The following is a 13,009-nucleotide window of genomic DNA, read 5'->3' as shown; positions in this document are numbered from 1 at the left end:
CCAGGAGCGCCAGCCCCCCCCCCACGCAGCCGACACCCCCCGGATAGAGGGGTTTCATTCTTGAGAAACTCAAGACCCTGTGGAGAAAACACAGGTCACGAAACAAAAACTGGCAGTTAACCCAGGTGAGACCTTATAAATTACATTTTATGTCCCTTAAATGAAGCAAGGGGACAGCCTGGCCGTGCAGAGCTTATTAACTACGTTTTACACGCCTTAAATGAGTAATTACAGGCACTGCACAGTTAATTCCCATCTACCCTTCTTTGCCTGCTACAGAATTTTTAAACTCTCCCTGGCAATTTCCCTGAAGAGCTTATACATTTATTTTCCAGTGATTCAGGTATTCCCCTGAATACTGTTTCCGCGGCTGGTGTTCCAAGGCTGCCTGGAGGACCGGGCAGTGCTGACGTCCAGCTCGCATCCCCACAGCGGCAGGGACACGGTGGCCCGGGGCACGCCAGGGGGGCTGCAGCCCAGCTGGCCGTCCTCTAGTCCCCGACCTCAGCGGGGGTGTCCCCACCGCCCGCCCAGATCCCCTGCGCCAGGTGGGCTCCGGCACTGGGCCCCCCGCTCCTTCCCAGCTGTGCCGGTGTGAATCTGTGGACCCAGAAAAGCCACCTCCTTTAGTCCTCATTCCGTATTGCCCGGCAGGACCTTTCTAACTGTTTCCATGGAGACGGGACCCACCCATTCATTGATCAGTTTACTGGAATCCTTTAAAAGAGGAAATATTTTGGAAAGGGTTCTTTTAGAGTCACAAGAGCCCACACAGCCAGAGAGCTTTGGAGATGAAGAAGGAAAATGCCCCCGGGGGAGCTTCATGAAACAGGAAGCCAGGAGAGAAAGCTAGCAGATGACACTGTGCTCACCACGCGCCTTTCCAGTTAAGAGAGAAACCCTGACTGTCATCGACACTGAACAAAGGTATCTTTCCCCGGATGCCTTAGATTGGACATTTCCATAGCCTTGCTATAATTTGGACATTTTCACAGACTTAGAACATGCAAACTTGCAACTTAATAAGTTCCTCCTTTTAAAAGCCATCCTGACTCTGGTAATTGCATTCCAGCAACTTGCAAACTAGAACACGGGCCACAGCACGTCCTCACCTGCTCCCACCCCTCTCACAGCCACCTGGGCAGAGCCCGAGTCACGCCTACCCTCACCCCTTCCCTCTCCTCCACCCGTCCGGGTGGCCGCAGGTCATGCTGCACAGAGGGCCAGGGCCCAGGGCTGAGCGACCCACCAGGCACAGCCGCTCCTGGCCTCATCTGTGAAATGGGGTAATGACATCGCCTGGCTCGTAGGGTTTCACGAAGATTGGACCAGTTTGTCCATGTCAAGAGCTGGGAGGAGGGCCTGGCTGGAGCTAAGTGCTCGACATCTACGGTTAGCTCCTGTCCCTGAAGTCTAGAACATTCTTTTTCTAATTATCTGCCCACACAGCACCTCAAAATCCTCTTCTTTTCCCACCCCAAACTCACGACAATAGAAACGATGAGCATGCATCAGGCTGGGGGCACTCGCACACGTGCGTGCAGAAGGCCTGCCACTCTCGAGGGGCCTGGGCTGGGCTGGGCTGCGTGTGGCCCACTCAGGCCGGGGCCCCAGGGGCCGCACAGAAAGGTCGTCCCCACGCCAGGGGCAGGCTCAGCCCACAGGGCCCCGCGGCCACCCCTCCGTCCACCTCATTCTCAGTTCCAGCATCTGGTGAGTTAGACGGGGATTAGTTTTTTAACTGCTCATTTGTATTAATTTAACTGAAGCTTCCCGGGCATAAGAGAGGACACGGACTTTTATAGTGTCCTCACACGCCTGCACCACCGAGCTGTGCCTCTCTCACACTTTCCATCCAGCAGTTCCCTCAAGGCAAATGGCTAAAAGACACATTCACAGAGCTGTGTATCACTGCACTTCCCCTCTAAAGGCCAAAAATTAGATGTTCAAGACTGGAGGAGCAATTTCATAAATCATAGTTCACTTGGGTACATTGTTAATAAATTACAGCACGTTAGCTAGTCGAAATGTGATACTGTTATTACAGTACTAATGTGAAAACATGGAAATGAAGCTTAAGATAAATATAAATACACATATATAAGACAAAATATAAGGATAGAAACAGTTGTCACTGTAGCTTTTACGTTTTCTTTCATGATGTCTATTACTTTTTCCACTTAAAAACGACTTCAATATAAAATTATACCCAAATCAATTCTAAGTGTTGAAAATCTACTATTGAAAGCTGGGACAGTCCTAAACAACGAGCTGGGCATCTCCCAAAGTAAACCCAGACTGTCACCTGCAGCTGCTGGTGTGGACCCCCCCGCCCCCCCAGCAGAAGAAGGGCCTCATGTTTTCATGATCCAGTCACAACTGCTCAGCCCCACTGGCCACAATCAAGAAGAGCTACGGGGGTGAGAGAGAAAAGAAGGTGCCGGAAAGACCCAACCGGCGGGCAGAGGCGGCGGCACGGGCGGCAGGGAGCGCTGGGCGGTGCTTTCGGGTCCCTGCTGCGCTCCAGCCCGGCCCTCTCGGAACCGGGTTGGGGGTGCCCCGCAGCTGCCTCCCCTCAGCCAGGCAGGCCTCGCCCCACCTTCCTCAAACCCAGGTAAATCAGACCCTAATTCAGTCTCCCTCCTTCTACCCAGAAATGTCCTTCTACATGGAAGTTTTTTTTTTAAAAGATGGTGCATTCAGTGAAAAAGGAAATTCGCTCACCCCTCCCTCCGGCTGGAGGAGGAGCTCCCTTCTCCCCTTCCTCCTCCTTCCAGGGTAACAAGGAGGTTAGATGTCACCAAGCCCTGGGCCTCTGCCCGCTGCTTCTCCCTTACAGAGGCCACAGCAGTTCCTTCCTGCACCTCCTAATCCTTGCCTAGCGCCCAGCACAACAATATTTAATATTCAATGAATTAACTAATCAGTCCAGCTTTGCCCCCAAGATGATCCTGCGGGGCACATCCAGTGTTAATGGGGAGCGTGCTGAGGCCCATCTCCAGGGGCTGCTGGCAGCTGCCCCGGGGCTCGGCCCGGCCCCCACCCGCCCCTTAGGGCCTCCTGCCGCTGCTCAGTCCCCAAGGAAGTCCCCCTGAGTACGGACGGGCAGGGGGTCCTGAAGCCCGCGAGGGGACAGGGACCCCAAAGGCACCGCCGGCATGTGACTTCGAAAGCGCTCCACGGGAAGGTCAGCCCCGGGGGAGGGGCACATCGGGCCGGGCCAGGGAGGGCGGACCCCAACCGCAGCCTCCCGAGCGCCCCTGCCCCCTTCCGGGTCTCCACGCTCTCAGGCTTACAGGAGTGGCCAGCCTGCGCGGATCGCCCTGCGCGACGCCAGCACCCGGGCAGCCTGAGCACGGTCAGCCACCCAGCACCCCGCCGCCCACCGGACACCCCAGTGCCGACCTGCTCCCCTCTGCCGCGAAGCTGCCCAAGTGCACGGGCGACGCGCTGTGCCCGACAGCACCCCACCTGGACGCGCCCACAAAGGAAGCCGGTCGGGAAGGCCGTCACCCCAGCGGGCGCGCGGAGAGGACCACCCAGTGGGACCATCACGGACGCGCTGCTGACCTGCAGCTTAGAAAACGCCGCTTAACAGAGCCAGGCTCGTCTGTCCGGTTCCCACCGACGTCCGCGGACACAGCCTCGGGTTCCGGGGGTCAGTGCCCCTGGCCCTGAGCAGAGCACGGACTCACCCCTCACCCGCACCCACCAGGCGCCCTGCTCAGACTGGGGTCGAGTCGCTGACGAGCGGGAGATGAGTGAGACCTTGTTCTAGCGCCACTCCGCTGTCACCCGAACGCAGTTATTAAGCACCTAATGTGTGCACAGCCATTCCTTCCTCGAGTGTCCCCTAAAGAACCCACCAGAATGGGCTGCGGCCCCCCAGACACATCAGATCACACAGAGGCAAAACAGCAACAGCCAGCAGGGAAGCACCCCCAGGGCAGCCCAGAAATGTGTGGGGCGTTGACAGCTTCCCCTGCGCGGTTACCAAATCCCCAGCCTGCGTCTGGGGGGACCCGGAGGGGTGCGTGGCCGTTTTCTCCCTGAGAGGGTCTCAGGCCTGCAAGTCCCCAAGGGCCCGTGGGTGGTGAAATGCAGGTTCCTGGGCCGCGGGCGCTGCCCTGACTCAGGCGTTCTCCTGAAGGCCCAGGGGCTGCCCCTGGAAAAGCAGCTGGGGGGGGGCTGGGGGGATTGGGGATTTACTCGAAAAGCTGGGGAAAGCAGGCTGCAGAGGAGGGGTGGATGAAACAGATGCTAGCCTGAGGATAAAAGCCTCTAAATGTCCAGCCGGGCGACTGTCCTTCATCCTGCCACCGTGTTTTCCCGCGTCGCGGAGGCCTCAGGAGTGAGTCCCCGATGAGACACTGAGGGGCCCAGTGGGGGCGGGGGGACGTCCCAGCCCCTCGCCTGCCCCCGGCCGCGCAGGCATCAGGGACCAGCCCCCACCACCCCCGCTCCCCCACCCCCGGGGGCTCCTGCGGGCCCCTCCCGGGCTGAGCCCCATTGACCCCGGGAAACCCGCGGGGCGGAGGCGAGGGAGAGCCCCACGCCGGGACGGCACCACCGCACCTGGCAGGTGCTCGCTGAACACCTGCTCCCCTCTGCAAGGGGCGCGCTCAGCAGGTGACAGTCGCCACGCGCGTTAGCAACGGAGACTGAACCCTCCCGCGTGGCTCAAGTCACACGGCGGCACGAACGCGCGTGGGCAAAGCCCACCCTGCTATTTTGGTGAGGTGGCTCCGCCTCCCGGGGAAGGCGGGGACTCGGTAAATAATAACCGAGGGGCGTGGGGTGGAGCTGCGCCCCGCCCCTGCTCGCAGACGCCCCGCCCCACCCCTATCTGCCCTGTGTCCTCCCTGCCGGCACCCGCCCCTTTCGCTCCCACGCCAGACCTTCATCGGCTGGAGCGCCGCTCAGGACAGCCCTTTGCTGCTCCCTGCGCCCTCCTCGGAGCGCTGCACTTTCCCTGCCCCGGCTGAGAGCAGGAGCTGCCCCTGGTCGCCCCAGGCCCTCTGCGCCTCTGACCCTCCGTCCAGCTCCTGGGGCGGGTCAGGCTGCCCCGCGGGTCTGGGTCAGCACGGGCTGGGGCGAGGCAGAAGGACTCTGAGAGCTCATGCCCCACGGAGCGGGGGTGTCTCCTCGGGAGCCACCAGATACAGGACAAGTGCTTGATGGGGAAACGAGGCTGCGGGGACACGTGGGGGCTCAGCCCCGAGAAAGGTCTGGGACCCACCAGTGATGCCCGCTGTGGCCACCAGAGGAGAGGGGAGGCTCAGGACATCAGGGAGTTCTGCCTCTGGTAAGAGGAGCTGGCGGGAGAAGCTCAGATTTAAGCGCTGGGGGTGGGGGATCCTAGTACATATAGACGAAACCCACCTGACAAGACCTGCCCTGAGCGAGATATGAAGGTTTCAGCCTCAGGTTCTCTCCCTGTGAAGGTGCATGCTTCCTCAGGCTCAGGTACCACCGAGAAGGAATTCTAAGTGTCCCTTCGGGCTCCGCTGGAAGAGATATCTGGGAGCGACCGGTGATGTCTGCCATGGTGGCAGTCCAGGGGCTGGGCGTGTTTGCTGGTTCCTGGGTCAGCTCCAAGGTTGACCCTGATGGTTCTAAGGTCCTGAAGTATCACCTGATTCCCAAACAGAGGACGTTTTAGACTCGCTGAAGGCCTCTTCTTTCAGATGGTTCCAAGCATGGAATTATGAAGGCCACACCCAGAGGTTCAGAGGGCACAGGAGTCCCTTTGTTGCAAATAGGGGAAAAAACACCAGTTGTGGCGAGCAGATCCCTCCCAGGCCCACTCCCACGAGCTCCTGCAAGCATGCACTACACAGGCCACAAGGTGGTATCCCCACCGATACCTGGTGGTCCGGGGAATGATTTCCCCACATGAGAAGCAAAGTATTTTTGCACAGCTGTTGTCACAACAATAACTTCTATGAGAATCTAAATTATTTGTTATGAGCACTTTTCATTTTATAGACAGACCCCCTCAAAACAATTCAAATAAAAAGGAAAAGAGAAAGGAGAAGTTCATGGGAATGATGTAATGACTTCTATGGCGTTTGAGCTGGAGTCTGGGGAGGGAGTTGAGAAAGGAGCTGGGGGAGACATGCCAGCCCCCAGTTTGCAGGAAATTACACAATTCAGACAGCTGAATGCAGAGGATTACAAACCCTCAACCCCCCAACCTCTCCCTTAAAGCTAATCAGAAAGACGGACTGGGAAGGGGCCGGGGGGGGCGCTTGGGAGGCGAGGCGAGGGCTGGGATTGGTTTCCAGACGTCTCCTAAAGGAGCAGACAGGTGCAGAGGCTTCCAGAGCCCCGGACCCCACTCGGGCACGCCCACCAGCCGGCACAGGCCACCTCTTCCTTTATTTACGAGGCTGCTGAGAAAGGTGAAAAGGCAGAGAGAGAAGCTTTGAGAAAGCTGAGACTGAAATATTGATGAGGGACAGCAACGGCACATCTCCATGACGGGGGCAGGGCCTCTCCATGACGCCCGGGTTGCGACACACCGGGGCGGGGTGTCTCTGCGCGTCAAAGCCGGTGGTTCCGTGGCCCACACACCACTGTTTCTTTCCTCCCCACACCTCCCCCCAGATGGGGTCCACCCTCCCACGAAGCCTCCTCTCGTTGCCCCTGCCTGCAATGATTTAGGATCACTGCCCGAACACTGGCCAGCCACACCCACCCGGGGAGGACCGTCCCGCAGCACGACTTCTTCCCTCACGCTTCTGGGCCCCGGCACATGCTCTTCAGCTCCCGTGCTCCAATCCCTGGCCCCCCTGTCGCTGCCTGGGGTGACCATTTCTAAGACAACCCCTGTGATCCCCAAATCCTGGTCTGCCTTGTGTGACCACTCCCCACCCCCTTGAGTGCAGTGTAGTCCAGCAACTTAATTCTAACTAGTAGCATATGATGAGCGTGAGAAGAAGGTAGTTCCATAATCGTATTACATATGACAACAACTTCCATCTCGCCACCTCTCTCTCCCGTGCTGGCTCTGATGAAGCTGCGCTGTGAGCTACCCTGTGAGCAGGCCCATCTGGCAGGGAACTGACGGTGGTCTTGGCTAACACACAGTAGGATCGCAGGCCTTCAGTCCAACAGCCTGCAAGGAACCAAATTCTACCAGCAACCATGTGGGCTGAGGAGCAGATCCTTCCCTAGCCAGGCCTTCCAGTAAGACCCTAGCCCTGGCTGACACTCCGACTGCAGCCTTGCAAGATACCCTTCACCAGAGGACCTAAGTAAGCCTCTCCGAAACTCCTGGCCACAGAAACTAGGAGACCAGAAACTGTGTGTTGCTTAGAGCTGCTAAATTTATGGAAAATCTGTTACACAGCAATAGGGGACTACTACACTGACCTAAGGAATTACGACTTTCCTTCTGAAATTCAACTCAAGGGGCACCTCCTATGTGAAATCTTTCTGAAAAGTTAGGCATAAAAACCACCACCTCCACCTCCACCATTTCCTTCACCATCACCACCACCACCACCACCATCACCACCACCAGCATCACCACCAGCACCACCACCATCACCACCACCATCACCACCAGCATCACCACCATCACCACCAGCATCACCACCATCACCACCACCATCACCACCAGCATCACCACCATCACCACCACCATCACCACCACCACCACCACCATCACCATCATCACCACCACCACCACCAGCACCACCATCACCACCACCACCACCACCACCACCACCACCATCACCACCACCTTCACCACCACCACCACCATCACCACCTTCACCACACCACCACCACCACCACCACCACCATCACCACCACCACCACCATCACCACCACCACCACCATCACCACCTTCACCACACCACCACCACCACCATCACCACCAGCATCACCATCACCACCACCACCACCACCACCACCACCACCACCATCACCACCACCACCACCATCACCACCTTCACCACACCACCACCACCACCATCACCACCAGCATCACCATCACCACCACCACCACTATCACCACCACCACCACGACCACCAGCACCACCAGCACCACCAGCACCACCATCACCACCACCACCACCACCACCACCATCACCACCACCACCACCACCACCACCACCACCACCACCACCACCACCACCACCACCATCACCACCACCATCACCACCATCACCACCATCACCACCACCATCACCACCATCACCACCACCACCACCACCACCACCACCACCACCACCACCACCACCACCACCATCACCACCACCATCACCACCACCATCACCACCACCATCATCACCACCATCACCATCACCATCACCACCATCATCACCACCACCACCATCATCATCACCACCATCGCTATCACCACCATCACCACCATTGTCTTCACTCTCATAGTCCTCCCAGCTACTGTGTGCCAGGTACTGTGCAAAGCGTTTTACATTTATTAGCACATTTAATCCTCAAGACAATGTATGAGGAAAGTGCAACTATTCAACCCCATTTTATTGATGAGGAAACTGAGGCACAGGGAGATTTTTAAAGTCCCACTGATTAAAACACAGATAGTCTGGAGGCTGTGCTGGTAACTCTCTCCTTGCCCTACCTGTCAAGCTTTCTAACTAATTATTGGCTTTCCTATCTCTCCTTCTAGTCAGTGGGCTCCTCAAGTATAGGAATTCTGACTTCCTTCATGCAACAAATTTTACTGAACGTGTACTATGGGCCAGGTATGCTGCTATGCATGCCTGAGGAAGAGAGGAGGACACAGTAGTGGGTAAAACAGAAAAGGAATATGAAACGAGGTAATCTCAGAGTAAAGTGAGAGCTAAAATAGGGGCAGGGGGAGCTCCTTTAGAACTGGGTCCCCAGGGAAAGTCTCTTGATCATGGTGACATTTCTGCTGAGACTTGCATGAAAAGGAGTCAGCCAGGCTAAGAGCGTCTGCACCCTGTGGCAGGAACAAGCTCAAGCATTTTCACCTTGTCACCCCACAGTGACATGTGGTCTTAGGTTTTGCTCCTTAGGGTGAGGTCCCCTGACCAGCCGCAGTGGCATCTCCCAGGAGCTTGTGAGAAATGCAGAGCCTCCAGAACCCAGACCCTGAATCAGTATCTGCTCTTAACAGGACCCTCTGCTGATGCAGATGCTAAGTTGAGGGACTCCAGCATAAGGCAACAAAGCACGTTGTTGAGCAGATGGATGAATGAATGAGTGAATGAACGAACAAACGAACGAATGCCCTGCAGGTCAGTTTTCCAATCCAGCTGCACCCCTCGCAGCACCTAGACAGAAATGAGAGTGCCAGTCCCACTGTCACCACAGCACGAAGGGAGACCCCCAGGCCGCTGCAGGGTCCAGTCACCCCTAAACTTTGTACCTTCCAGTCTCTCTCTACCTCTCTGCTTCCCCCCAGCCTGACATGATGCTTCAGATTTCATTATTAGTCACCAAATGGCTATCAAACCCACACAGCTGGTAAAAATACTCTTCACACTTGTTAGACTCCATCCCATGAAACCACTTAGAAGACTCTGACAGCTGTAATTAGGGGACTATGTAAACCCGACCTTTTCATGGCAGGTCTCCTAAGGGGCGCCGGCACAGAGAAGAGAGGGCCGGTCATCGCCAGTGTCCTGGGAAGGCTGGAGTGTGCTGAGACCGTGGGCTCGGGGCTGAACCGCTTCAGACCACCTGTCAGCAGCATGTGCTCGACCGTTCTGAAGGCGGCGACGCAGGGTCTCACCCTGGAAACAGGTTCTTGTGACGCGCATTTGCATGTTAATTTTTCCTGCTGAAAGTCTGCCAGGGAAATCACAACATTTATAAAATTGAAAACTGCCTTCCTTTCTTATCGAGTCAAAATGGCAGTCAATCCCAACACACGCTTCAAGACGGCAGGCCTTCCTCCTTCCCGTCCATCCTTTCTTTTAAATATGGCAGGTTTTTGAAAGAAGACCAAAGTTTTAAAATTGCTAAGAAATAAGTTGTACTATGTCTCAAGTGGGGATTGTCAGCACTCACCCTATTGTCCTTTAGCCAGACTATTAGAGGAAGGAAATAAGAAAAGTCGAAGCTAAGTCCTGGGACAGAAAGCTGAGTGGCGCCAACCAGCTCACACGCAGCCATTGGACATCCGGGGGTTGCCCACCCCGCCCCCCCGGGCAGAAATCATGACAGTCCCCGCATCCCCTGACCGTGCAGATCCTGGTGGAGGACTGGGGTGGGCTCACTGCCTCCTTGGCCCCTGCTGACTCAGGTGGAGGAGGGTCTCTCAGCAGAACACCTGACTTTTGCCCTGAATTCTCACCCATGTTGACAGAAGAGAGGCCTCCCTGGTTTACAGTGCACGTGACGACAGTGGCGCTCGGCAGCCCACGGGACCCAGCCCTCTCCTGACTGCCTCCCACCTCCTCGGTTCGCCACGGTGCATTTCTGATTCTTACACCCTGAGAATCCTGACTGCTGGTGGCACAGAGAAGAATGCAAAGACACGGGACAAATGGGACTTGGGTGCGCAGTTAGAGGGAATCGCAACAAAATGAAGCGGGACTAGGGGAGAGAGCAGGGAAGGGGAGCGGGAGAGGCTGGGAGGTGGACGCAGGTATCTGCACGGTGGAGCTGGGCTCTACCCAAGGCTCGCTGCGGGGCAGATCACTGGGGTGAGCGTCGGTGCCTATTTGAGTAGCTGCGAGTTTCTCCAAGACCCGAGAGAAGACAGCTGCCATCACGGGCTCAGAGAACTGGTCCAGAGCTTTTCCTCAGCACCTACTCTTTGCACTCAGAGCCAGAAGTCAGCTGCTCCCTCAGGCCCCTTCTCCCAAGGCCGTGGCCACACCCCGGCTCACCTCCACGTGGCATGGGGCACTGGTGAGAAGGGAGCCTCAAGGCTTCAACTCCCAGGTTCTCTCTGGCTCTGTCACCTACCGACTGGGGCCTGGTCTGGCTTCTGCACCAATTTCTGCATCTACAAAGTCAGGGGCCAAGGGGAGAACTAAGCGGAGGAGAACACCATGGAGCCCTGAGGATCAGGCAAAGGGGAGCACTGCAAAGCCCTGGAGACCAGCCAGAGGGGAGCACCACAAAGCTGCAAGGATCAGGTGAAGGGGAGCACCACAGAGCCCCAAGGGCCAGGCGAAGGGGAGCACTGTGGACCCCTGAGGACCAGGCAAAGGGGAGCACTGTGGACCCCTGAGGACCAGGTGAAGGGGAGCACTGTGGACCCCTGAGGACCAGGCAAAGGGGAGCACTGTGGACCCCTGAGGACCAGGCGAAGGGGAGCACTGAAGAACCCTGGGGATTAGGTGAAGGGGAGCACAGCGGAGCCCCAAGGACCTGACAAAGGGGAGCACCGTGAAGCCCTGGTGACCAGGCATAGGGGAGCACCGCGGAGCCCCGGGGACCAAGCAAAGGGGAGCACTGTGGAGCTCTGGGAACAGAGTCGGGTCTGTAATGGAGTCTCCACAGAGTGTATCTGGTCTTCAACTATCCATCTGCGGCCTCCTTGAGGGTATGTTACCCTGAGTTTTCAAAGTTTTTATTCCTGGCTCTAAAATAGTGCTTGGGTCATATTAGGATTTAGTAAATATTTGGAAAAAATCAACGAAATAGAGCGCTGACTTAGGGCCCTGTGTAGAGCATAAGAATCTAAGAGTTACGAACTATAGACCATGGCCAAGGAGGGTGTAAAGTCTGGTTGGTGACACAGAGGGGGACATTGAAACACAGGAGGAAAATGAGCGAACGCTAAGTCCCAAAAGAAGTTAACAGGCAACAAATGCAGTGAGAGCAGGAGGGGTCCCAGCGGGCTGAGGCTGTTACAGGCTTCAGGGGACCCTGTGAGCCCAGCCTTGGGGAAAGGACAGACCACCGTCAAAGGGGAGCAGGAGTTCCAGCCAGGAGGAGTGAATGTATCAACATAACGAGCAAAACATTTGGCTTCTTGGATCACAGAGTGGGAAGATAGCTGGGGAGTTAGAGAAAAATGAGATGGGCTTGAGCAAAACATTTAGCCCTTCAACCTCAGGATGCTACTTCTCCATTCCTGCAGTACTCATCTGCTGCTGCGTAACAAATTATTCCGAAACTTACTGCTTAGAATAGCAAGAAACCTCTGTCACGTCACGGCTCTGCGGGTCAGGGATTTGGGAGCGGCTCAGCCGGACGGTGGGGGTCTCTCACGAGGGACTGCAGGACCTGCCTCCAAGGGCCCCGTTCTCACGGATGGCGTCTGGTGCTGACTTTTCCAAGGGAAGCTGCCGCCTGGCTCCCCGTCATGCGGCAGGTGGCTCATCCCAGAAAGCGTGACCCAGGAGAAAGCACGGCAGAGCCCACACCTCTTACGATCTGGCCTTGAGTGACACGTCGTCATTTCTGTAATATCCTGCTGGTTCCACAGGTCAGTGGGCGAGGGGACGCCCATGGGGGGAGACACCAGACGGGAGCCACTGGACGATACCGCAGAGGCTGACAGCCACCCGTCCCACACCCGCAATGTGCAGTAAACGTCAGGTCTCTGCAGTATCTTCCGTGGCCATCCGCAGCAGACATGAAGGATGGCTCACTCCACACACGTGCTCCCGGCCTCTTCTTCCTTTGCTTTCCTCTTTTACTGAAGCTAGAAAGTTAAGTTCTCAGTGTCCCAGCATGGTTTGCTGCTAAGGGTGGCCTTGTGGCACCGTTACAGTCCATGGTGAAGGGCTTTGCTGTGTGGTTGGAACAGCCAGAGGCGGCTGGCCCTGTGCGCCTCCCTCTCCTGCCTGGACCATCGCTGAGATGGCGGGACGTCAAGTCCCTCTGCACCCGGGGGCCAGGGAAAGACAGCAGGCGGGACTGCGGCCTCGCCGTCTTGCAGCAGGGCTCCTGCCCCTTCTCTACCCTAAAACACACAAAGCAGCGGGGCAGAAAAACAGAAAGAGCATTGGCTCTTGACGGCCTAATGGACCTACTTCACCAGTCCTGGACTTGTTACATGAGCAAAATAACCCTCATTTGTTTCAGCCAC

At 56.7% G+C, this 13,009-nt stretch overlaps 1 protein-coding gene across 1 annotated transcript in view; it reads right to left on the bottom strand.

Annotated features, from left to right (window-relative positions):
• CHST11 (carbohydrate sulfotransferase 11) overlaps window positions 1-5,547 on the bottom strand; it is a 90,058-nt gene extending 84,511 nt beyond the window's left edge. The window contains exons 1-3 of the mRNA XM_077168296.1: window positions 5,383-5,547; window positions 5,032-5,251; window positions 4,576-4,679 (exon numbers count right to left, since the gene is read on the bottom strand). Of these exons, the coding sequence (XP_077024411.1) occupies window positions 4,576-4,679; window positions 5,032-5,251; window positions 5,383-5,547 (489 nt within the window). The remainder of the gene's footprint in view (window positions 1-4,575; window positions 4,680-5,031; window positions 5,252-5,382) is intronic.
• Window positions 5,548-13,009: the final 7,462 nt, after the last annotated feature.

The sequence above is a fragment of the Tamandua tetradactyla genome, chromosome 7, assembly GCF_023851605.1.
Source record: "Tamandua tetradactyla isolate mTamTet1 chromosome 7, mTamTet1.pri, whole genome shotgun sequence".
Taxonomy (NCBI): domain Eukaryota; kingdom Metazoa; phylum Chordata; class Mammalia; order Pilosa; family Myrmecophagidae; genus Tamandua; species Tamandua tetradactyla.
Note: the sequence above shows the minus strand (reverse complement) of the source record. Positions and strands in the feature narration are given on the sequence as shown.